This window comes from Schistocerca cancellata, chromosome 2, assembly GCF_023864275.1.
Source record: "Schistocerca cancellata isolate TAMUIC-IGC-003103 chromosome 2, iqSchCanc2.1, whole genome shotgun sequence".
NCBI classification, from domain to species: domain Eukaryota; kingdom Metazoa; phylum Arthropoda; class Insecta; order Orthoptera; family Acrididae; genus Schistocerca; species Schistocerca cancellata.
Genome location: NC_064627.1, coordinates 742,072,771 through 742,097,862, shown reverse-complemented (window position 1 = coordinate 742,097,862; position 25,092 = coordinate 742,072,771). Strand labels below are relative to the sequence as shown.

Below are 25,092 nucleotides of genomic sequence, written 5' to 3'. Positions count from 1 at the left end.
ACATCAGTTACCAATGTGCCTAAACATAATGCCTTTTGTGCTTTAAAATCAACTGCAAATACTCAAAAATATTAAATAAAGCTGAAACTTCCTGGTAGATTAAAACTGTGTGCCAGACTGAGGCTCGAACTCGGAACCTTTGTCTTTCGCATGCAAGCACTCTACCAACTGAACTACCAATGCACAACTCTCGACCCGTCCTCTCAATCTTACTTCTGCCAGTACCTCATCTCCTACCGTCCAAACAACACAGAGGTTCCAGTAGTGTTAGTCCTGCACGTTTCGCAGGAGAACTTCTGTGAAGTTTGGAAGGTAGGGGATGAGGTACTGGTGGAAGTAAGATTATAAGGACGGGTTGTCAGTCATACTTGGGTAGTTCAGTTGCTAGAGCACTTGCCCGTATAAGGCAACGGTCCCAAGTTTGAGTCTCGGTCCGACACACATTTTTAAACTGCCAGGAAGTTTCAAATCAGCGCACACTCCGCTGCAGAGTGAAAATTTCGTTCTGGAAGCATTAAATAAAGCTGGTTGGAGATAAAAGTAGTAACAAAAGAGTACAAGTAGTTTTTATTCTACATAGCAAGAAATCGCTCTTTGATACAACTGCAGTTACTACAACAACATCAGTATAAATATTTACATCCATACTTTGCAAACCACTGTCAAGAGCACGGCTGAAAGTACTTATCATTGTATCAATCAGTAAAGCTTGTTCCCATTTTATTCACGTGTGGAATGTGGGAAGAATGAGTGTGCATTCTAATTATCTTCTTGGTCCCACTTATATTATGGTTAGACATTGTCTCGAAACTCATCTGATGCATATTCTACTGATCAAAGCTGTACGACTGACTTCCAGTGTTAGTTGATGAAGCAATTATTCTTGCGTTGAGAACTAAGTAATATGTGCTTCATATCATACAACTGGTTTCAGAAGCAGATGCATCATCAGCGGCTACCAAATAATTAAAAAAACATTAATGTGTGTAGGTCAAACCAGTCAGTCATGAGGATCAAACCCATGCCAAACAATGCATGTGAGCTTATGAACAGCAACTGGACAGCAGCTGACCAGGAACTGACTAGTGCAGTCTGCTGGCGAGCCAGCTGATTGTGGTGACACAAGCGACTAACGTACGACCACATTCATCTCACTTCCTTGCAAGCTGTACTATTCAGTTCTTTATGGCTGTCAAGGCAGCTGCCCTGGTTGCTCTTACTAGGCTCACATGTGTTGTTGGGTGTGGGTTTGATGATCTTGACTGCCTGGCTCGATCAACGCAGGTTCATAAGTTTTTAGTTATTTTGTAGCACTTGATAATGGAGCTTTTAAATTTTGAAACAGTCTGTGCAGTGGGAAAGACAAATTACTTAGTTCTCAAGACAAGTGATATCTACTGCACCGACTAACACTGGAAGTCAACTATACAGCTCTTATCAACATCAACATCACAACACGCACCAGATGAGTTTCAAGACAATGTGCAACCATAACATAAGTGTTGACATCAAAACCCAGACAGCAATAAAATACTAAATTCATCAAATAAACAAAGGTCAGAAGATTCCAAAATCAGATAAATCATTTCATTATTGTAGAAATAATAATGAAAATAGGAAAGGTAAATGACAAAAACCATAAAAGATTTCTTCTTCTTGCCTTAGATACTCACTTTTGGTTTGCACAACATCATATAGTTTTCCCCATCAGAGCCAACCAGAGTAATACACCTTGGTTTTTGCATCGACTGTAGAATTGTCACTTTCTCAAGAAGGTGGGAAATATGAACACCAGCTCTAAAACAATATAGAAAAGCAAATGATAACAATGTAATTTACTATTAACTACGAGGTTATCTTTTTAAGTTTTTATAAAGGTAACAACTGCTCTGATTAAAACTAGTGAATATAAAAGCATTTATATGTATTCATCAACCTGCTGACACTGAAAATCTATATGGTTTTCTGTGTCCAGTTACATATTTTGTATAGATGAACCAGCAAAATTAGCTTGTTACGATTATTTACATCTCTTCTCTTTCTTACATTAATGCAAGTTTACTTGTAAACAGTGCCTTTCAGTGCAATGACTCACTTTGTGAATTCTGATCTCACTTCAAAAGGGGTATTGCATTTGTACAGATACAAGCATTGTAAATACTCAAGAAACCAAACCCTTTCTATACTGTTCTAGAATAAGCCACATTGTGAGAGGGTAACATTAATGTTATTCTCTCAGAATATGGTTTATTCTAGAAAAATATACAAAGGATATTTTGAACACTGGAGCTTTATTTGCATTTTTTCTGATTTTAAATATTTTGCTTTAAATGGTGTCATTTTCACTTTCAGCTGTAACTGGTTTTATTGAACTATTGTAATTTTGGCTTATGTGCCACTGTCAATTGTAAGGCTTGATGTGATGATACAGAAACAGGTTAAAAATAAAAATAATAATGCTCTTGTAGGGCTGTGTCATTCTTGATAGTAATATTCAATGGCTGTTGTCAATGACATGAGTATAGCTGTGTTACTGATGTGACTGATAAACAGCCGTTGACACTATTACCACCACAGCCTTACAAGAACACTGTTATTTTTAACCTGTTTCTATGTTGTAGCACGACATCAAACTTTATAGTTGACAAGAGCACATAAGCCAAATTAGAAATAGTGTAATAAAAACAATTATAGCAAAAAATATAATAATGAAGTAATTTAAAGAATTTATACAAGGTGCAGGCTCCCGTTATGAAAAGTCAAGTACTTTTTTCTTGTTTTCAATTATGTCTACTAATCCTACTTTCAGGTTTGATACAAAGTAAGTGGTCATGTTATGAACATTACATTGTTCAGTAAAATTTATCGATGTGCTCTGGCTTCAGGAGAAACACTGAATATTCACTGCAGGACTATGTACCAACAGAAAAAATTTCTAGTCAATCAATTTTATAAATTAGAGTGACGACCTAAATGAGATCATCAGGTTGATGGGGGATGGAATGTTGATTCATCTCATTATCAGTAATGACCTTTGTACTGTACCTTTAGTGTTCATACTCAGGCTATTAACATTCTTTGAGTTATTTTACCAGCTGACTGGTATTAGATTAGATTCAAATTTTGTTCCATAGATCCAAAAAATAAGATGATTCATGTCAGAAAGCATAAAATAAAAACATAAAACATTTGAATATAATACTTACTAACCTGATCATTTGTCAGGAGATTGTCAAAATAGGTGAATACAGTGTGCTAAACTGGAACAGCTAATATTTACATGATTAATATGCTGTCAGAATGAAATATTGTTATGCACTTTTAATAAATTTATCATACACAAAATATCTGATCTTGACTGTTGTGACCACGTGCTGTCAAAATTGAAATCTAACAGATATTTTTACTTAAGCCGGCTTAACAGCCTCTGTTAAAATATTCATCTATGGAGAAGAAGGAGTTATGAAACTCTGTTTAAACTGTGCTTTATCTGAAACCAAGTTTTTAATGGTTCAAAATTGTTAAGGCTTTCATGGCCACTTGTTGACAAACTGCCTATTGGCTTCTGTCTCGGGTTCTTAGGCCGACGTTCATCTAATGATTTTTCTATATTAGATGAATGTCGGCCGAAGAACCCGAGAGAGAAGCCAATATGCAGTTTTAAAGGTTTCTGGCAACTTATTGAAAATGTGTGTTCCTGAATACTGAACCCCTTTTTGGACCAAGGTAAGTAATTTCAGGTCTTTATGTAGATTGTTCTTATTCCTAGTACTGATACTATGTATTGAGCTACTGGTTGAAAATATGAATTACTTGCAACAAATTTCATTAAGGAATTCCTGAATTTACACCACAAATGGTTCTTAAAACATACTTTTGCACACTAAAAACTTTTTCTCAGTTTGACGAGTTGCCCCAGAATATGATCCCATACGACATAATAAAATGAAAGTAAGCAAAGTATGCAAGTTTTTTATATTTATATCTCCTACATCTGACATCATTCTCATTGCAAATACAGACTTGTTTAGGCACTTAAGAAATTCTGTGGTATGCCCTTCCAAACTGAATTTATTAACGAGTTGTAATCCCAAAAATTTAACACTGTCAACCTCTTCGATCTGCATGCCTTGGAAGGAAATCTCTTACAGGTTCTGAACTGCATATAGTAGGTCTTCTTCAAGTTTAAGGGCAATGAATTAGCTTTAAACCACTTATTAATATCAGTGAAAATTTGATTGGAAGCTATTTCTAAATCTGTACATGACTTACTACTTATTGCAATGTTTGTATCACCTGCAAACAAAACAAACTTAGCATCTGGCAATGTAACAGATGAGAGGTCATTAATGTACACAAGAAAAAGAAATGGACCCAAGATGAAACCTTGAGGAACACCACATATAATTAATTCCCCAGTCAGGCATTTTGCTATGACACCCTTTGTTTCCTGTTAGATAGATAAAACACAAACCACTTCACATTATTGCCAGTGAGACCATAATATTCTAATTCATGTAAGAGAATGCTGTGGTTAACACAGTCAAAGGCTTTTGACAGGTCACAGAAAATGCCAGTAGCCTATAATTTATTATCTAATGAATTAAGTACATTCTCACTGTAAGTGCAAAGAGCTTTCTCTACATCAGAACCCTTAAGACATCCAAACTGTGACTTGGGCAATATTTTATTTGCAGTAAGATCCTTACGGAGATGCTTGAACAGAACCTTTTCAAATACTTTTGAGAAAGCCGGCAAAAGTAAAATTGGTCAATAGTGATCATTATCATCATCTCTATTTGTCACAGAGGCTACAAGAAAACTGTGTGAAATATGCAGTATCTTATTTGACAATACTACAGCCAACTAATAATGTAACTACTACCTGTATTGTATGGATGTGAAACTGAGCGATCATTATAATCATCTCTATTTATCACAGAGGTGACAAGAAAACAGAGTGAAACATTTGGCAATACTGTGGCCAAACAATGTCAACAATAACATCACATATCAATCATAGTTTGAGAGTGATAAGTGATCATTCAGCATTTAAAAAGAGCAGATGTTGTGCAACAAACACTGGGAACTCCATGGCTGAGCCAGTGTCAGTAATGGTTCAGACCAGGAAAAACAACTGACAGTGCTTTCCATTTGGATTGTACGTAGATAGGTCCCCTCAAAATACGTAACTGTCATACTGATCGACATCAATGCCTTCAGTAACATCTGGTGGTCTGTAGTGTTTATGTGGGTGAAAGAACTCACAATATGAACAACACAATACAAAAATACTCCACAGACTATTTTGAATGCTTAGTTGTAGAATGGTCTACAAGAACTGCAAAATTATGAAGCAATCACAAAAGGATGCATAAAATCATCAATATCTGAGGAAATTTTCTAAGATCTGGCAGTTAAACCCTTTCTTGGAATTATGAAAGGGAACAGTGAAACTGAAAGAGCTTTGTGTACACAGATAACATTCTAATGATGGTTTCAAAGTATTACAGTGCTGCAGTGGACACTAAAGTCTGTGGTTTACTGGAACACATGGGAAGATTGTATTCATACTGTAAACTCATCATTGCTACACAAACCCTTGTAGTAGCTTCAGAGAAACACGACTGTCAGGCTGCTCTGACACTGCCCCATGGGGCATGGGTGCTCAAAAATGCCTATCAGCTAGCCCATGAGAAGGTGATTCAGGCTACCTGCCAGGTAGGCCCACTGCATAAGCCTTTTACCCATCCCTGATGGATGGTCTTGGCTGAGATATGAAGTCATGTAGGCTACAGCCCAGCTCACTGATTGTCCGTACATCAGCTGTTTGCCCTGTGGATGCCCAACTCGAGATGAAATAGCCTGAGCTAGAAATGTGTGTATAAAAATAATAATAAAAAAATACACCACTTTCAGGTGCCTGGGAATATACATGGATGAAAAATTAATTATACTGAACATATTAACACAATGGCACTTAAGAGCCAGGACTCTAGTATAAAACCAGCCATAGTTGGCTCTGCAACATACAAATTATCCATGTAAGCAGTCTCCAACTACTACAGCTCTACCTTTACTACAGTCACTGGTTTTGTGACCTCTGCCTGCAAGGAGTGGAAGAGGGGGGAGGGGGGGGGGGGGGGCGGAGGACGACTCTGCTACTGATAGTAAAAGACAGTGCATTTCCAGGTGCCGAGGGCTGTACATATAGGCTCATTGGTGTGTTTAGAACCATGCCAGTAGGCTCACTATTTATCATTCCAGGAGTCTATTTAACTGATACAACTACTTAAAAAATCAGCCCACACAGTACTGCTCCTCTAAGCAAGACAAAAATCACAGAATCACAGCCACCTGTACAACTAGCAGAGTTGAATTGCGAAACTGGATAGTGGTTGTACAGCAGCGAACCTTGAGAAGAGGCTGTCAGTAATAATATGGTGAATATATGGAGTGTGAGGTGTGAAGACACCCTGTCTCAGAAAATTATAAAAATTGCAAGCCTTATTTAGCTTAAAAATTTGGTTTTCACAGTATTACCATCTGAATTTGCTACACTACTTAGGCCTACTTTTACAAAACTTACTTTCTTATTATGATCATTTTTCACTTTCTTTCTTATTACAGATTGACGTGATAAGTAAATTCATGACTAATGGTATCTGGAACATCTACAGAAGCTTCCACATTACTTTGCCCCCCCCCCCCCCCCCATCTCCCCCCTCCAGATATCATCTGCACTGTTTAAGGTCACATTATCATTTGTGTATCAGACTGCCAAAGGAACAAACAAACATGTAAAATCTAATTCCTTGTATTTTTTGACAAAACAACTAAATAAACCTTAGCAGCTAACACTATACACGTAGTGTTTTTGAATTCTAACAAAACGAACAAACTCACTGAATACAGATAATTTCACAAAATTACCAAAAAATTTCCCTGACCTATAATAATTTACTCCAGGTACAATTTAAAAAAAATTTAAGGTGACAGTCATTACTATAATAGAGCCAGCATGGAGTGTACCATTACATATGAATTAATAGGTGAACTGTACATCTTTTGATGTCACCTGGTTAGAAAAACAGCCAACAGCTTAAAAACAAATACTTTGAGCCATGGGTTATCACATGGTTTACAATAAGTTTTATTGCTACCTTTTCAGCTGGCATGTGCAGAGCAAAAAATTGTCATTGTCACACAGCAAAACCTACCTTAGCAAGGCGATGAAATCATTCGTAGGCAGATTTACTATCTACTCAGGAAGGAAATCATTACACTCTATAAAATATTTTAATAATAAATGATTGGGAAGACATAAACATTACCTTTTCCATTTCTTTAAAAAAAATTGTAAAATTTTTTAACAATTTCTTGTAACTCCATAATTAAGGTGATAAAACCATAACGATTATGGACGAACTGTAATAATTGTCAGTCATGAGGGTGTAACATCCTTCCTAGACAATATGGAAAGCTTGAGAATGCATTGCATCAATTGCAATCAGGGCTAACTGCCCTTTCAACAGTGACTGACACTTTACACAATCTCAATGGTGTAATTTGTATCATCTTTTTGTAGTAACAAACTGAGTGCCTCACTTTATCAGCTGGCAGGGTATATGAATAAAACAAATCTGGTCACTTTTAAACAAAACAATGTACACTCCTGGAAATTGAAATAAGAACACCGTGAATTCATTGTCCCAGGAAGGGGAAACTTTATTGACACATTCCTGGGGTCAGATACATCACATGATCACACTGACAGAACCACAGGCACATAGACACAGGCAACAGAGCATGCACAATGTCGGCACTAGTACAGTGTATATCCACCTTTCGCAGCAATGCAGGCTGCTATTCTCCCATGGAGACGATCGTAGAGATGCTGGATGTAGTCTTGTGGAACGGCTTGCCATGCCATTTCCACCTGGCGCCTCAGTTGGACCAGCGTTCCTGCTGGACGTGCAGACCGCGTGGGACGACGCTTCATCCAGTCCCAAACATGCTCAATGGGGGACAGATCCGGAGATCTTGCTGGCCAGGGTAGTTGACTTACTCCTTCTAGAGCACGTTGGGTGGCACGGGATACATGCGGACGTGCATTGTCCTGTTGGAACAGCAAGTTCCCTTGCCGGTCTAGGAATGGTAGAACGATGGGTTCGATGACGGTTTGGATGTACCGTGCACTATTCAGTGTCCCCTCGACGATCACCAGTGGTGTACGGCCAGTGTAGGAGATCGCTCCCCACACCATGATGCCGGGTGTTGGCCCTGTGTGCCTCGGTCGTATGCAGTCCTAATTGTGGCGCTCACCTGCACGGCGCCAAACACGCATATGACCATCATTGGCACCAAGGCAGAAGCGACTCTCATCGCTGAAGACGACACGTCTCCATTCGTCCCTCCATTCACGCCTGTCACGACACCACTGGAGGCGGGCTGCACGATGTCGGGGCGTGAGCGGAAGACGGCCTAACGGTGTGCGGGACCGTAGCCCAGCTTCATGGAGACGGTTGCGAATGGTCCTCGCCGATACCCCAGGAGCAACAGTGTCCCTAATTTGCTGGGAAGTGGCGGTGCGGTCCCCTACGGCACTGCGTAGGATCCTACGGTCTTGGCGTGCATCCGTGCATCGCTGCGGTCCGGTCCCAGGTCGACGGGCACGTGCACCTTCCGCCGACCACTGGTGACAACATCGATGTACTGTGGAGACCTCACGCCCCACGTGTTGAGCAATTCGGCGGTACGTCCACCCGGCCTCCCGCATGCCCACTATACGCCCTCGCTCAAAGTCCGTCAACTGCACATACTGTCCACGTCCACGCTGTCGCGGCATGCTACCAGTGTTAAAGACTGCGATGGAGCTCCGTATGCCACGGCAAACTGGCTGACACTGACGGCGGCGGTGCACAAATGCTGCGCAGCTAGCGCCATTCGACGGCCAACACCGCGGTTCCTGATGTGTCTGCTGTGCCGTGCGTGTGATCATTGCTTGTACAGCCCTCTCGCAGTGTCCGGAGCAAGTATGGTGGGTCTGACACACCGGTGTCAATGTGTTCTTTTTTCCATTTCCAGGAGTGTATTTCTGATTTTTGGCAAAGCATTAATATCCTTTTTACACAATGATGTCCAATAACTGACACAAATCAGAACCTACCATTCCTCTTCTTCATCATAGTTACAGGCTACTGAATAATTGGGCATGAGAGTCTATAACACTTTTTCTAGTCTTTTTTAATTACATGGTTTTCGGTTTGTGCGATGATTTACACTCTTTGGCTGGCAGATAATGACCATTGGTGTTAATGTGGTTATGACATTTGCTGAATCTACATTGATCTTAACATATCTCCTGAATTGTTTGGGTGTGCCAGTCATTAGATGAAAGTAGTAGTGAAATGTGTGTTATGTAAGTGACTTTGACTGATTTCACGGAAAACATAGAGGGATGAATGAATAGTTCTTATATGGTCCTTATATTCTACATGTGGTTAATAGAAGCTATACGATTTCAGGTGTAAAAATCACAAGCTTGGCACACAGTAGGATCACTAACTATATCAAATGAGAGGAAAGAATGAGTCGCAGATAGGCATAACAAAAAGACTGTCACAAATAGGCTTTCAGCCAGGAAAGCCTTCATCAAAAACAGACGACACACACACACACACACACACACACACACACAGTCCATAACACTTTTTCTGGTCTCTTTTAATTACATGTTTTTAAGTTGGTGCGATCATGTACACTCCTTTGTTGGCAGATAATGACACTGGTGGGTGACAGCGTGTGTGTGTATCTGTCGTCTATTTCTGACGAGGGTCTTATTGGCCGTAAGCTTATTTGTGACAGTCTTTTTGTTGTGCCTATCTGTGATTCAGCATCTCCACTATATGGAGAGTGGCAACTTTCTTTTTCATAATACTGTCACACTCCATCCTGAATTTTCCATTGTTTAAGAGGAAAGACTGCATACTTAATGAATTGCCCAACCAAATAATACTGCTTTCAGATTACTTTTGGACAGTTAAGAAATCAATGGGAACAAAGTGATATAATTTGGCAGTAATAAGTTTAGAATTATCATCACATGATGTGCTACTGTCAAGGTCACACAGGTTCTGTCACAGGAGTGTGACAAATTATAATCCTGTCATACTTGCTGCATTTTATTGATATTTTTAATGCATAACTTCAAAACAATATTAGAAAATCTGCTTTGGCTGTAGTTACATACTCTGGAAATGGGTTGTGTTCCTTTGAACCATTTGAAGGGAGCACAAAACTCAAATACTTCTGTGTGGGGACTATGATTCTGCTGAAATTTGGTGATCTGAGAAGCTGGTTGAGCTGTGGTACAAGATCTGTTACTGTAGTCGTTGATGCCTGCAGGAGTAAAAACATGGCCACATTACAAATATTAGAAATTAAAAATTTTTAACTAACAATAGAAAATATTTACATTAAACATTTTTAACTAACAATAGAAAATATTTACATATCTTTTACATGTTTTGTCAAAAGAGACAAACAGTTCTCCACAGTCAAAATGGAAAATACTATACAAGAACAAGAACAGACTGCCATGTGTGTCAGATAGTATTTTACATTTTCATTGGATGGGTGAAAACCTGACTGCTCTTTTATTACACTTTTGTCAACATACTCTGATATTTAATATAGAATCAGTCTTTTCAATACCTTATACAAATGCCAGAGAAGTGAAAGTGGACAAATTTTTCTGAAACTATTGGCTCTTAAAAGTGGTACTACATTAGTTTTGTGCCATATCTTAGGAATCTGCAATTCTGAAATAAAGGTATTCATAAGATTTAATATCTACTGTTTTGTAACAGGTACAAACATTTCAGTTTCTTCTGTTTGTAGTTTGTCTAGGTTTGCAGCTTTATTGTTCTTCACACACTTGAATACTATATCCCACATATGATACTGGAAAGTTGATTCCATTTGTACATGATCATAACAACAATGCAATGATAACATACAAACAATATGGCTTCAACAACTGTCAGTGTAGTAGCATACAATTCTCTAAGCTGATGTTGGTAGTGACCTTAAACAAGTGAGTATTACTACAAAGTTGCACATCATCGACCAACTTCTATTGAAACAGCTCCTCTAATCAGCCATTGTGAATGATTAATAGAACTGGAGCATCAATGGGGCAACTGGCTGAGGATGGAGAATTAACTTAACATAGCATTTTCAATGGTCCAGGCATTAACCTGAAGCAATTTCAGAAAATCAAGGAAAATCTAAGTCTGAGTGCCTTGATGCAGAATTTAATTCTACTCTGCTCAAATGTAAATCTAATATCTTAAGCTAATGTGCCATCTTGCTTCACCTTTTAAGAAGAGAAAAAATTACAAGGCTCATTCCATGAAATGTGTCATCATTGCTCTGCTAAAGTTCTCTTACAATTGATTACTTCTCTTAAGTAATGGATAATTTGAATAGCAACAAATAATTTGATGGGAAAAAGTATTTGTAACATAAATTAGCAGGTTAACTGTACTACTGCTTTCCTTTCTTAAGCAGAACAACATTTGGTTATACTAATCAGTTCTAAAAACACACCAAGTAACCTGCTCTAATGGACCTCAAACTGAGTAAAGATGTTAATAGTCTTCCTCAATTTGGTTCAAAAGTTTAGAAACAATTTTTTCTTCAGAACCAATGCCATTTATTAGGAGGACCATTTTAGTGTTTTAGACCACCATACATCTCTAGTGTGCTCTTTCTTCAAATTTTCAGTTTCTTTATACCAACTTCTTCCACTCTAATAAAATCCTTAAGTTTTTATCATCTTCCTGATTTTCCATTGTGCCCACTGTTCCAGTAATCTATTTCAACTTTTCCTTCTTTACCTTCCCTGACCCATATTAATCTCAGTTTACTTAAGTAATATGTTACACCACAGTAATTCAAATCTGACAAATTATTTACATATGTCATGTCAGTCAATTCTATATGTGCATTTTCTAGCTTAGGTGTATTTTTCACTGTGCAATAAATCTATGATTAAATAACTGCTTAAATTACTAATGAACACTGAAAAATTACTTGGGCATGTATCACTCCTGTTTCTACAAATTATTGTTCCTTTAACCACAATTCAGCATCTTCAAATATCTACGTCACTAAACTTTTGAAAAAAGCAAATCTGAGTTACACCAGATAAAAATATAATATACAGATTTTCATCTTTCTATCTGTTAAAACTAATTATTACAATTAATAAGCAGCTATATCCCTGAAAGGTACCTTAGTTAAACACATTGAAACACAGATTAGTTTAACTTATACACACAAATTTTGAAACTTACATCAGAAACAGGTTTGTTTGTGAGGTCAATAAGCATATCTGTTAGTGCAATGTAGTCACTGACAAGTTTTGAGAGACCAGCGTGGATGACGCTCTCATCATGCAGGATTTCATGACACCGTTTGGCTCGAACGTTGTAATTGGACTGTACAAAGAAAAATGTATCAGTATAGTACAAAAATTAAAGAGGATCTTTAGATTTAGAAAACATCGTTCTTGTGAAACACAACTAGCTCTTTACTCACACAAAGTGTTGAGTGCTATCGACAAGAGATTTCAAATTGATTCCATATTTCTGGATTTCCAGAAGGCTTTTGACACTGTACCATAAAAGTGGCTTGTAGTGAAATTGCATGCCTATGGAATATCGTATCAGTTTTGTGACTGGATTTGTGATTTCCTGTCAGAGAAGTCACAGTTTGTAGTAACTGATGGCAAGTCATTGAGCAAAACAAAAGTGATTACTGGTGTTCCCCAAGGTAGTTTTATAGGCCCTTTGCTGTTCCTTGTATACATAAACAATTTAGGAGACAATCTGAGAAGCCGTCTTAGGTTGTTTGCAAATGATGCTGTTGTTTATCGACTAGTAAAGTCATCAGAAGATCAAAATAAATTGGAAAACGATTTAGAAAAGATATAAGTATGGTGTGAAAATTGGCAATTGACCCCAAATAACGAAAAGCGAGAGGTCATTCGCATAAGTTCGAAAAGGAATCAGTCAAATCTAAAGGCTGTAAATTCAACTATATACCTAGGAATTAAATTCCAAACAACTTAAATTGGAATATACACATAGAAAATGTTGTGGAGAAGGCTAACCAAAGACTGTGTTTTATTGGCAGTAAACTTAGGAAATGTAACAGGTCTACTAAGGAGACTGCCTACACTACGCTTGTCCGTCCTCTTTTAGAATACTGCTGCATGGTGTGGGATCCTTACCAGATAGGATTGTGGAGTACATCGTAAATGTTCAAAGAAGGGCAGCACGTTTTAAATTATCATGAAATAGGGGAGAGAGTGTTACTGAAATGATACAGGATTTGGGATGGACATCATTAAAACAAAGTGTTTTTGATTGTGGAGGAATTTTCTCACAAAATTCCAATCAGCAATTTTCTCCTCCAAATGCGAAAATATTTTCTTGACACTGACCTACATAAGGAGAACTGATTACCATGATAAAATAAGGGAAATCAGAGTTCGTACGGAAAAATAAAGGTGTTCGTTTTTTCTGTGTGCTATACGAGATTGGAATAATAGAGAATTGTGAAGGTGGTTCGGTGAACCCCTGCCATACACTTAAATGTGATTTGCAGAGTATTGATGTAGATGTGGATTACATGTAATAAAATCCTAACACCAGAATCATAATACATAACACGGTGGGTAGCAAAAACAGCCAGAGGCACAGCAGAAACTGTGGTGAACACATGTAATTCACTTACTACTCCTAGAGTCATTAAGTACTAACTGAGTTGCTGTCTTGAGATTTATTTAAGAGTACAGCTAGCTCATTATTATCCAGTCCACAAAATGGTGGCAATGTGGCTACACTTTATAATTGGAGTTTAAGTGTTTAATGGTAATATTTATCAAAGAATTTAGAGATTTGAAGACATAAATTCAACTGTGTTTGAACATCAATAGAGAACATCCCAATCATGTTTAGCCTCCATGAATGTAAAATTTCATATATTTTCAGTTACGTAACTCAACAACATAATTTTTAGAACTAGCTCTATTTAAGCAAAAGAATATTTCTCTTCAGTCAATCTGTAGTACATGCCAAAAGTAAAAAACAATCAATACATTTAATATGCAGGGTGGTTAGAAAACAGTCTGAAAGCTTGTAAGGGTGTTGAAGGGTAGATTTGTGCAGAGAAAAAAAAATGTTTAAGAAAAAAATTCGATATATTCTGCCGTTTCCAAGTTAATTAGCATTGATGTTAGACAATCAGGCCATTGTGTATGCAAATTCAAGCAGCCCACCAGATACAATTAGTGTCAGTTGTATTCATAGCATACTTGATGGTGCAAGAGACAGTTCAGCCTCTGGTTCAGCTCTCTTGTTTGCTTTTAGGAAACTGAATAAAGAACATGTTTGGTGACACCGTCTCTGGCAGATCACTTGGAAAAAAAAAAAAAAAAAAAACAACCACACACACCACATTTGTTCAATTTATGAAAATGTATTGTGACTGGATAGAAAAAAAATCTACTCACCAAGCAGCAGCACGAGAACACACACATATTAAGGTTAAGGAAATGTGCATTATTTTTGGAGCCAATAGCTCCTCCTCCTGGCAGAAGGGTTGAAGCGAAAGGACTTGCGAAATTTAGGAAATGAGGGAAGTTTGAAAAGGTGTTCCAGAACGCAGGTCAGAGAGACTTAAGAGACCCCTTCAACCCTTCTTCCAGAAGAATGAGCCACTGACTCTGAAAGCAGGCAAATTATCTTAACCTTTATATGTGTGTGTTCTCCTGCCACACCTCGGTGAGTAGATTTTCTTTGCCTATGCAGTTGCAAACACTGAAAATTAATTATTTTTGTTATCACAATTATTCAAGATATTTTTACACATATTTCATCTGTAGTGAATTTCACCTGATGTTTCTGAATCCTAAGGAAACTTTAAATCTCCATGTATAACAAGTTTGGAAGAAGTTGTTGACAATGACACAACATTTTAGGTGTTCAAATTGAACAAATACTTTTAACTTTTGTAATAGCACAAGTATTTCACCTCATCTCTTCAGTCACTAATATTCATTCATTCTTTTCTTAAAAAAAATTGTTTATCACATTGGATGATACAAATGAGAGACAGATTGTGTTTTACACTTTTAATGTATTCCAAGTTAACTAAATACCAACAGGTTGTTTTCAAACATTTTTATATCTTATTCTACTCATCCCTCACTTCACCTTTAGAAGTGTAGGTTAATACTCCAACAGTGTTTTTATGAAAATAATAAATCATGTGTACATAAAATTTAGTTATGCCATTCCAGGTATTCCAGAGCTATGCTTTTATTTCACCCTCACCCTTAGCCGTAGGTGTGCTAGGGACGTCTTACTGTCAAGGCTATCTTTTACAGGTAGCAAGTGATACATGTGCCAAGTTTGGTTGAAATTGCTTCAGGCATTACAGAGAAAAATCATCATCACGACTGTCACCAGTGAATCTAGCAACCCCAAAAACTATGAATTCGACACTAATATTGCTCAGTATTGAAAATTTTCACATATCACATCTTCTCACCCCAATGACACTCCTATGGTTGATGTGATATACACCACCACAGTATTGTTATACGAATAATTACACAAATATTGAGTCATGTATGTACACAATTTGGTTGAAATTACTCAAGATGCTCCTGAGTTATGCTTCTGTGTAACTGTCATTTCAAACCCTCTGCCCACTGCCACTATGGGAGGTAGATTGCTCTTATCCCCAATGTACTTCTTTCCAGAGAGTAAGTGACGTGAGGGACAAGTTTGGCTGAAATCAGTCATGTGGTTTAGGAGGGGATGTGAAACATACATAAGTAAATACAACACCCATTTTTATAATACACTCCTGGAAATGGAAAAAAGAACACATTGACACCGGTGTGTCAGACCCACCATACTTGCTCCGGACACTGCGAGAGGGCTGTACAAGCAATGATCACACGCACGGCACAGCGGACACACCAGGAACCGCGGTGTTGGCCGTCGAATGGCGCTAGCTGCGCAGCATTTGTGCACCGCCGCCGTCAGTGTCAGCCAATTTGCCGTGGCATACGGAGCTCCATCGCAGTCTTTAACACTGGTAGCATGCCGCGACAGCGTGGACGTGAACCGTATGTGCAGTTGACGGACTTTGAGCGAGGGCGTATAGTGGGCATGCGGGAGGCCGGGTGGACGTACCGCCGAATTGCTCAACACGTGGGGCGTGAGGTCTCCACAGTACATCGATGTTGTCACCAGTGGTCGGCGGAAGGTGCACGTGCTCGTCGACCTGGGACCGGACCGCAGCGACGCACGGATGGACGCCAAGACCGTAGGATCCTACGCAGTGCCGTAGGGGACCGCACCGCCACTTCCCAGCAAATTAGGGACACTGTTGCTCCTGGGGTATCGGCGAGGACCATTCGCAACCGTCTCCATGAAGCTGGGCTATGGTCCCGCACACCGTTAGGCCGTCTTCCGCTCACGCCCCAACATCGTGCAGCCCACCTCCAGTGGTGTCGCGACAGGCGTGAATGGAGGGACGAATGGAGACGTGTTGTCTCCAGCGATGAGAGTCGCTTCTGCCTTGGTGCCAATGATGGTCGTATGCGTGTTTGGCGCCGTGCAGGTGAGCGCCACAATCAGGACTGCATACGACCGAGGCACACAGGGCCAACACCCGGCATCATGGTGTGGGGAGCGATCTCCTACACTGGCCGTACACCACTGGTGATCGTCGAGGGGACACTGAATAGTGCAAGGTACATCCAAACCGTCATCGAACCCATCGTTCTACCATTCCTAGACCGGCAAGGGAACTTGCTGTTCCAACAGGACAATGCACGTCCGCATGTATCCCGTGCCACCCAACGTGCTCTAGAAGGTGTAAGTCAACTACCCTGGCCAGCAAGATCTTCGGATCTGTCCCCCATTGAGCATGTTTGGGACTGGATGAAGCGTCGTCTCACGCGGTCTGCACGTCCAGCACGAACGCTGGTCCAACTGAGGCGCCAGGTGGAAATGGCATGGCAAGCCGTTCCACAGGACTACATCCAGCATCTCTACGATCGTCTCCATGGGAGAGTAGCAGCCTGCATTGCTGCGAAAGGTGGATATACACTGTACTAGTGCCGACATTGTGCATGCTCTGTTGCCTGTGTCTATGTGCCTGTGGTTCTGTCAGTGTGATCATGTGATGTATCTGACCCCAGGAATGTGTCAATAAAGTTTCCCCTTCCTGGGACAATGAATTCACGGTGTTCTTATTTCAATTTCCAGGAGTGTATATTAGCAGAGTACCTGGTGTTGCCTGGATATTTATTTATTTCAATCTTCTACTTGAAAGGGAGAAAGATGAACTATTTCTCTCTCCCCTCTTCCGCGTGCCTCCTCCCATCTTGTCCTCCTTCAACCTGCCTCCCCACACCCTGTACCTCTTTCACCTGCCTCATCACAATTTGTTCCTCTTCCACCTGCTTCCCCACACTGTCTCACTCATTCACCTCACGCTTTCTCCCTCTTCCACCTGCCTTCTCACATCCCGTATGCTTTCCCATTTGTCCCCTATCTTCTTCATCTCACACATATTTTGAACATCCCCCTTCTTTCCATCCATCTCCTTCTCCCCTCTCTCTGTTCACTTCCTCCTCCCCCTCTCTCTTTATGCATCCCCTCCTCCCCACTTTCTGTCCATATTCCCCTCCTCTTTGTCTGTCTGTCTCCTGCTCCCTCTCTCTGTCCATCTCCTACTTCCCCCCTTTTTGTCTGCCCATCTCCTCCTTCTGCCTCTCTCTGTCCATCTTTTCATTCTCCTTCTCTCTGCCTTGTCATACGCTCTCCCTCTTTGGACTGGCTCCAAACACCCTCTCCCTCTTCCACCTAGCTCCATCCATATTCTCTTTTCCATCTGCTCCCTACCCATCACTATCTTCCACATGCCTCCTACACCCCCCCCCCCCCTCCCCTACATATCCTCCTCACAACTAACTTTGTCCACCTCCTCCTCGTCCTTCTTCTCTTATTCCATATCTGCCTTAAATTCTATCTGTCCATCTCCTCCTCCCCCTCTCTATCAATCTCTTTTTCCGCTCTCTCAGACCATCTCCTCCACCCTCACAGTCCAGCTCCTCCTCCTCCTCCTCTCTATCTGACCATCTCATCTTCCACCTCTATCTATCCAGCTCATCCTTCTCCCTGTATGTCTGTTCACCTCCTCCTGCCCCCCTCTCTCTGTCCTTCTTGTCCTCTCCCCTTTCTCTGTCTATCTCATACTCCACCTCTCACTACCCATCTCCTCCACTCCCCTCTCTTTGCTCAGTCATTACCATCTGCACATATGCAGCTTGGAACATTCTGATACCACCCGCACAGCAAGCCAGTCCTGCAGGGCAGGCTAGACTTCAAGCATCATTATGTCAAGTGTCATAAACCTTTTTGCCCACTCTCAATCCAACCACTATGGGAGCAAGGTGGTTCTTACCCACACAGTACTTCTCTCCAGACAATGACTAGTGTTTGTATCAAATTTGACTGAAATTTATCCAGTGATCAAGGAGGAAATGTGGACCATACATATACACATACATCCAATCACATGAAAAATGCAGATTTTACTGTCAAAAGGTACAGACAATATGACATTTTAAGATGCAATTTACCTTTAACGGTGCCATCAACATCCAAAGAACATAATGTGGATATGCGATGAGCACTCTGACAATTATAGTCTTCAGCTGTTTCACCACCATGCTATTCTGATGACACACTCTTGATATAAGCTGTGACAGTGCAGTCATCAGCATGTAAGGGGGTAGAGCTGATGTTACTTTCACTGAACAAAACAGAGATAAATAAAAATCCTCATTATTCATAGACCTTATCAATATTATGTTTCAGATATATGAAAAAGAAATATGTATGATTATATTCCACCAAAGAAATACAGGAAGGAAGGGACACAGTCAGGGATTTAAAACCTTTTCAGTGACAAGACCATGAGAGACAAACACAGGCTTGGTTGGGTAAAGATTGCGAAGAGGGAAGGAAACTGATTGTGCCCTTTTCAAAGGGGCCATCCTAACATCTGTCTTGTAGGACTTAGGAAAATCATGGAAAACTTATACCAGAATGGCTATGTGGAAAACTGAATCCCCACACTGAAAAGATGTCCAGTACTTAAAAACTCTACTGTCTTATTTGATAACATAGAAACGGGAATCACCAGTACAAAAACAACTGAAGAGTGATGTCTTAGGAAAATTGTGACCACTGTTGCTATAACGGAGGAGGGGGACTGTATCACTTACTATACAGGGTGTCCCAGGAGGGACTGTAATTATTCTGAAAAGCAAAAAGGCCTAGTAAACAGGGGCTCTAAAATTTGTACCTTAAGAGTTAAAGTACTACTTCATCTTCAATACTGCAAGCTCTTTGCTTTCCATATTTTGAGAGGCAGTAGTACGGACTGAAACAAAGGGGAAAAAATAGTAAACTTAGGCTCTAAATGCATAACTTAAGAGCTATGAGTACTTGTTCATCTTCACTACTGTGAAACAGATCTCTTCTACTGAACAACTGCCCACAGCTCTTAAAGTATGCATTTTGAAGCATACTGACCATTCCTCCAGGCACACTTCATATTTGTAACTGTGATTATTGGTCTGATGAACAGACATTTGAGATCTAGTTCAGAAAAGTGCAGTTTATCCAGTCTACTGCTGCATGGTAACCCTTTTGGATAAATTGCACTTTGCATCATTTTTTTTAGATCAGAGGATATGTTTATCAAATCAAAACTAGTAAACAAAATAATAAATATAGTGACTGTTCCAGATGCTGTTTTCTTTCATTAGACTGTAAGAACTCAGCAACTCAATAAACATTTTGACACGGGAAGATGAAAGAATCACAAGTTTTCTTCATAAGTATTTTTCTAAAAGAATTAGACTAATGGATCAAACAGGAAGATATTCAGAGTAAAAATAGTAAAGCATAATAAAAGAAAATAAACAATGAAATGCAGAAGACATTGTTCGGAAAACTCATATGTGGCAAAGTAACAGATAATAATAGAGCAGTCAGAGACACACAAAACACAGTCTGTATGTGGGATGGGGGGGGGGGGGGGGGTGTGTTAGTTTGAGAATAAGTACGTAGTGGAAATCAGCCACATGTCAGATATAGATTCCATCCCACAAAGTTCAGATTTAGTAGTACTGGGAGAAAGTATCCACTCGAGTCTATCTAGAATCTTAATGTTAACTACACAAGGCACTGAAAATTGCCACTATCTGACCATTTGCTTTCTTTTCATGAAGTTTAAAGCTTAACAGTAACATTGCATATGTTGTTGGAGAAACATGAATTATCTCCATCTCTGGTTATGGTGTCACAACAATAATGGAGAAGGGAGTAGAAGGCAGTATAGGGTTGAAGGGTCAGGGTGGCGGTGTAGGGGGCTGGGATGCATAAGACAAACCTGCAATTGGGGATGGGGGCAGTTGTGTGAGGTAAGAATCATATCTATCCAGTTTTTAAGTAAGAAATAATAAATCATCGAACAGGACAATCCAGACTAATTAAGTGTTGGGCTGAATGAAAGTCAGATAGATAGTACTGGTAGATCAGGACAATATGACCCTGATAACAGATTTGTAATGTTTTATTCTCACAATCCTTGTGTATGTGAGTAACGTGAAGCCTGACAGAATAAGACAGTGGGAAGCCAAATTGGTTCAATGTGATATTCAAATAACACTATATCAGTATTTATCACAACTGCAAATATTTAGAGAATTCAAAATAAGATTAAACGACAGGAAAAGGCATAGGATCAACAATGTATAGATCAACATACTTGTGGATCACTAGTCTGACACATTAGCAAACTGGTTTACTGTCAAGATTTGCACAAGTACCGACAGGAACAGTTGTTATGCATCAAGCTATTTGTGCAAGACGCATTACATGCAGAAACATATCACTGAGAATAGAGTTCTTCACTCCAACAGTAGGATGCTTGCTGGTGATCTGTCCATACCCTTGCTGATTGTGGTAATCGGTACCCAAAATTAATGTGACTATTGGCCGAGAAAAGAATCGGACACCAAACTGCTAAGCAATGTGAATTTAAATCTGACTAATTAACTGGCAACCAGTGGAACTAGTAGCTTTGTGTTATCTACACAAAAACATCAACAAGCTATAGTAATAAAAAAAACATGTGTTTCTGTCAATGAGGACAGAGATAATTTTCTGAGTGCTTAGGTTCCATAACAAAATGATAAAGCTTCCAAAGTGAGAGGATTTTATTCATGACTACTATGATGAGAAACTTGGTACTAAGAAAGAAATACAAGTTCAAACTTAGAGAAAGAGATAAAACGAAAGTTTCCATGATGTCATTTTTAAGACTAGAAAATGGGCTCACAATAAAAACCCTGTTTAATTTGAAAACAAAATTATTTGTGAAACACAGGATTAATATATCACAATGGTCAAATAACAGTAGTAAAATGAATCAAATATACCAATTATATATAACTAAACTAAAACTTGCCTTACATGAGTTAGGGGAAAAATATCTTAATTATAAGTGATACATTAGCACTATAAAACATTTTACGTTACAAACTAATAAAGTAAGAAAGTTCACATACTTAATGATATGTATAATTCCACATTACAAAATTAAAGAACATAAAGCTGACAGCCTCACAAAAATAAAACTACAAGACGGTAAAAGTCCAAAGTTCTTTGTGTGGCAACCACAAGAAAGAGAGAGAATCATACCAAGAAATCATTAAACTCAAAGATTATGAATGGAGGAAGATACCTTGGACTCTACAAAGAAACTTGATGAGAAATTTAAAAATTTCCCAAGGTTTATGGAGATGCGAAAAAGAAAAATTATGTCTCTTTGGTGAAATCATGTCCACAAGAATTTCAAACAAATGGCATCCCTAAAACACAAATACAGAACTGAAAATTCTTCTTTAAAGTGTTACTAGAAAACATAAGAATGTTAATGTAAAGGAGAGAAGAAGAGCATTGTTGTTGTTGTGGTCTTCAGTCCTGAGACTGGTTTGATGCAGCTCTCCATGCTAATCTATCCTGTGCAAGCTTCTTCATCTCCCAGTACCTACTGCAACCTACATCCTTCTGAATCTGCTTAGTGTATTCATCTCTTGGTCTCCCCCTACGATTTTTACCCTCCACTCTGCCCTCCAATACTAAATTGGTGATCCCTTGATGCCTCAGAACATGTCCTACCAACCGGTCCCTTCTTCTGGTCAAGTTGTGCCACAAACTTCTCTTCTCCCCAATCCTATTCAATACTTCCTCATTAGTTATGTGATCTACCCATCTAATCTTCAGCATTCTTCTGTAGCACCACATTTCGAAAGCTTCTATTCTCTTCTTGTCCAAACTATTTACCGCCCATGTTTCACTTCCATACATGGCTACACTCCATACAAATACTTTCAGAAATGACTTCCTGACACTTAAATCTATACTCGATGTTAACAAATTTCTCTTCTTCAGAAACACTTTCCTTGCCATTGCCAGTCTACATTTTATATCCTCTCTACTTCGACCATCATCAGTTATTTTGCTCCCCAAATAGCAAAACTCCTTTACTACTTTAAGTGTCTCATTTCCTAATCTAATTCCCTAAGCATCACCCGACTTAATTCGACTACATTCCATTATCCTTGTTTTGCTTTTGTAGATGTTCATCTTATATCCTCCTTTCAAGACACTGTCCATTCCATTCAACTGTTCTTCCAAGTCCTTCGCTGTCTCTGACAGAATTACAATGTCATCGGCGAACCTCAAAGTTTTTATTTCTTCTCCATGGATTTTAATACCTACTCCGAAATTTTCTTTTGTTTCCTTTACTGCTTGCTCAATATACAGATTGAATAACATCGGGGAGAGGCTACAACCTTGTCTTACTCCCTTCCCAACCACTGCTTCCCTTTCATGTCCCTCGACTCTTATAACTGCCATCTGGTTTCTGTACAAATTGTAAATAGCCTTTCGCTCCCTGTATTTTACCCCTGCCACCTTTAGAATTTCAAAGAGAGTATTCCAGTCAACATTGTCAAAAGCTTTCTCTAAGTCTACAAATGCTAGAAACGTAGGTTTGTCTTTCCTTAATCTTTCTTCTAAGATAAGTCGTAAGGTCAGTATTGCCTCACGTGTTCCAGTATTTCTACGGAATCCAAACTGATCTTCCCCGAGATCGACTTCTACTAGTTTTTCCATTCGTCTGTAAAGAATTCGTGTTAGTATTTTGCAACTGTGGCTTATTAAACTGATTGTTCGGTAATTTTCACATCTGTCAACACCTGCTTTCTTTGGGATTGGAATTATTATATTCTTCTTGAAGTCTGAGGGTATTTCGCCTGTTTCATACATCTTGCTCACCAGATGGTAGAGTTTTGTCAGGACTGGCTCTCCCAAGGCCGTCAGTAGTTCCAATGGAATGTTGTCTACTCCGGGGGCCTTGTTTCGACTTAGGTCTTTCAGTGCTCTGTCAAACTCTTCACGCAGTATCGTATCTCCCATTTCATCTTCATCTACATCCTCTTCCATTTCCATAATATTGTACTCAAGTACATCGCCCTTGTATAAACCCTCTATATACTCCTTCCACCTTTCTGCTTTCCCTTCTTTGCTTAGAACTGGGTTTCCATCTGAGCTCTTGATGTTTATACAAGTGGTTCTCTTATCTCCAAAAGTCTCTTTAATTTTCTTGTAGGCTGTATCTATCTTCCCCCTAGTGAGATAAGCCTCTACATCCTTACATTTGTCCTCTAGCCATCCCTGCTTAGCCATTTTGCACTTCCTGTCGATCTCATTTTTGAGACATTTGTATTCCTTTTTGCCTGCTTCATTTACTGCATTTTTATATTTTCTCCTTTCATCAATTAAATTCAATATTTCTTCTGTTACCCAAGAATTTCTACTAGCCCTCGTCTTTTTACCTACTTGGTCCTCTGCTGCCTTCACTAATTCATCCCTCAAAGCTACCCATTCTTCTTCTACTGTATTTCTTTCCCCCATTCCTGTCAATTGTTCCCTTATGCTCTCCCTGAAACTCTGTACAACCTCTGGTTCTTTCAGTTTATCCAGGTCCCATCTCCTTAAATTCCCACCTTTTTGCAGTTTCTTCAGTTTTAATCTACAGGTCATAACCAATAGATTGTGGTCAGAGTCCACATCTGCCCCTGGAAATGTCTTACAATTTAGAACCTGGTTCCTAAATCTCTGTCTTACCATTATATAATCTATCTGATACCTTTTAGTATCTCCAGGGTTCTTCCATGTATACAACCTTCTATCATGATTCTTAAACCAAGTGTTAGCTATGATTAAGTTGTGCTCTGTGCAAAATTCTACCAGGCGGCTTCCTCTTTCATTTCTTAGCCCCAATCCATATTCACCTACTATGTTTCCTTCTCTCCCTTTTCCTACACTCGAATTCCAGTCACACATGACTATTAAATTTTCGTCTCCCTTCACTACCTGAATAATTTCTTTTATTTCATCATACATTTCTTCAATTTCTTCGTCATCTGCAGAGCTAGTTGGCATATAAACTTGTACTACTGTAGTAGGTGTGGGCTTCGTATCTATCTTGGCCACAATAATGCGTTCACTATGCTGTTTGTAGTAGCTTACCCGCATTCCTATTTTCCTATTCATTATTAAACCTACTCCTGCATTACCCCTATTTGACTTTGTGTTTATAACCCTGTAGTCACCTGACCAGAAGTCTTGTTCCTCCTGCCACCGAACTTCACTAATTCCCACTATATCTAACTTTAACCTATCCATTTCCCTTTTTAAATTTTCTAACCTACCTGCCCGATTAGGGGATCTGACATTCCACGCTCCGATCCGTAGAATGCCAGTTTTCTTTCTCCTGATAACGACGTCCTCTTGAGTAGTCCCCGCCCGGAGATCCGAATGGGGGACTATTTTACCTCCGGAATATTTTACCCAA

The 25,092-nt window shown here is 39.4% G+C and overlaps 1 protein-coding gene across 1 annotated transcript in view; it reads right to left on the bottom strand.

The window, feature by feature from the left end:
- Positions 1-25,092, bottom strand: part of LOC126162547 (serine/threonine-protein kinase ATR) — a 368,495-nt gene that overhangs the window by 48,642 nt on the left and 294,761 nt on the right. Inside the window, exons 34-37 of the mRNA XM_049919128.1 lie at positions 18,737-18,909; positions 12,363-12,506; positions 10,253-10,401; positions 1,674-1,797 (exon numbers count right to left, since the gene is read on the bottom strand). Of these exons, the coding sequence (XP_049775085.1) occupies positions 1,674-1,797; positions 10,253-10,401; positions 12,363-12,506; positions 18,737-18,909 (590 nt within the window). The remainder of the gene's footprint in view (positions 1-1,673; positions 1,798-10,252; positions 10,402-12,362; positions 12,507-18,736; positions 18,910-25,092) is intronic.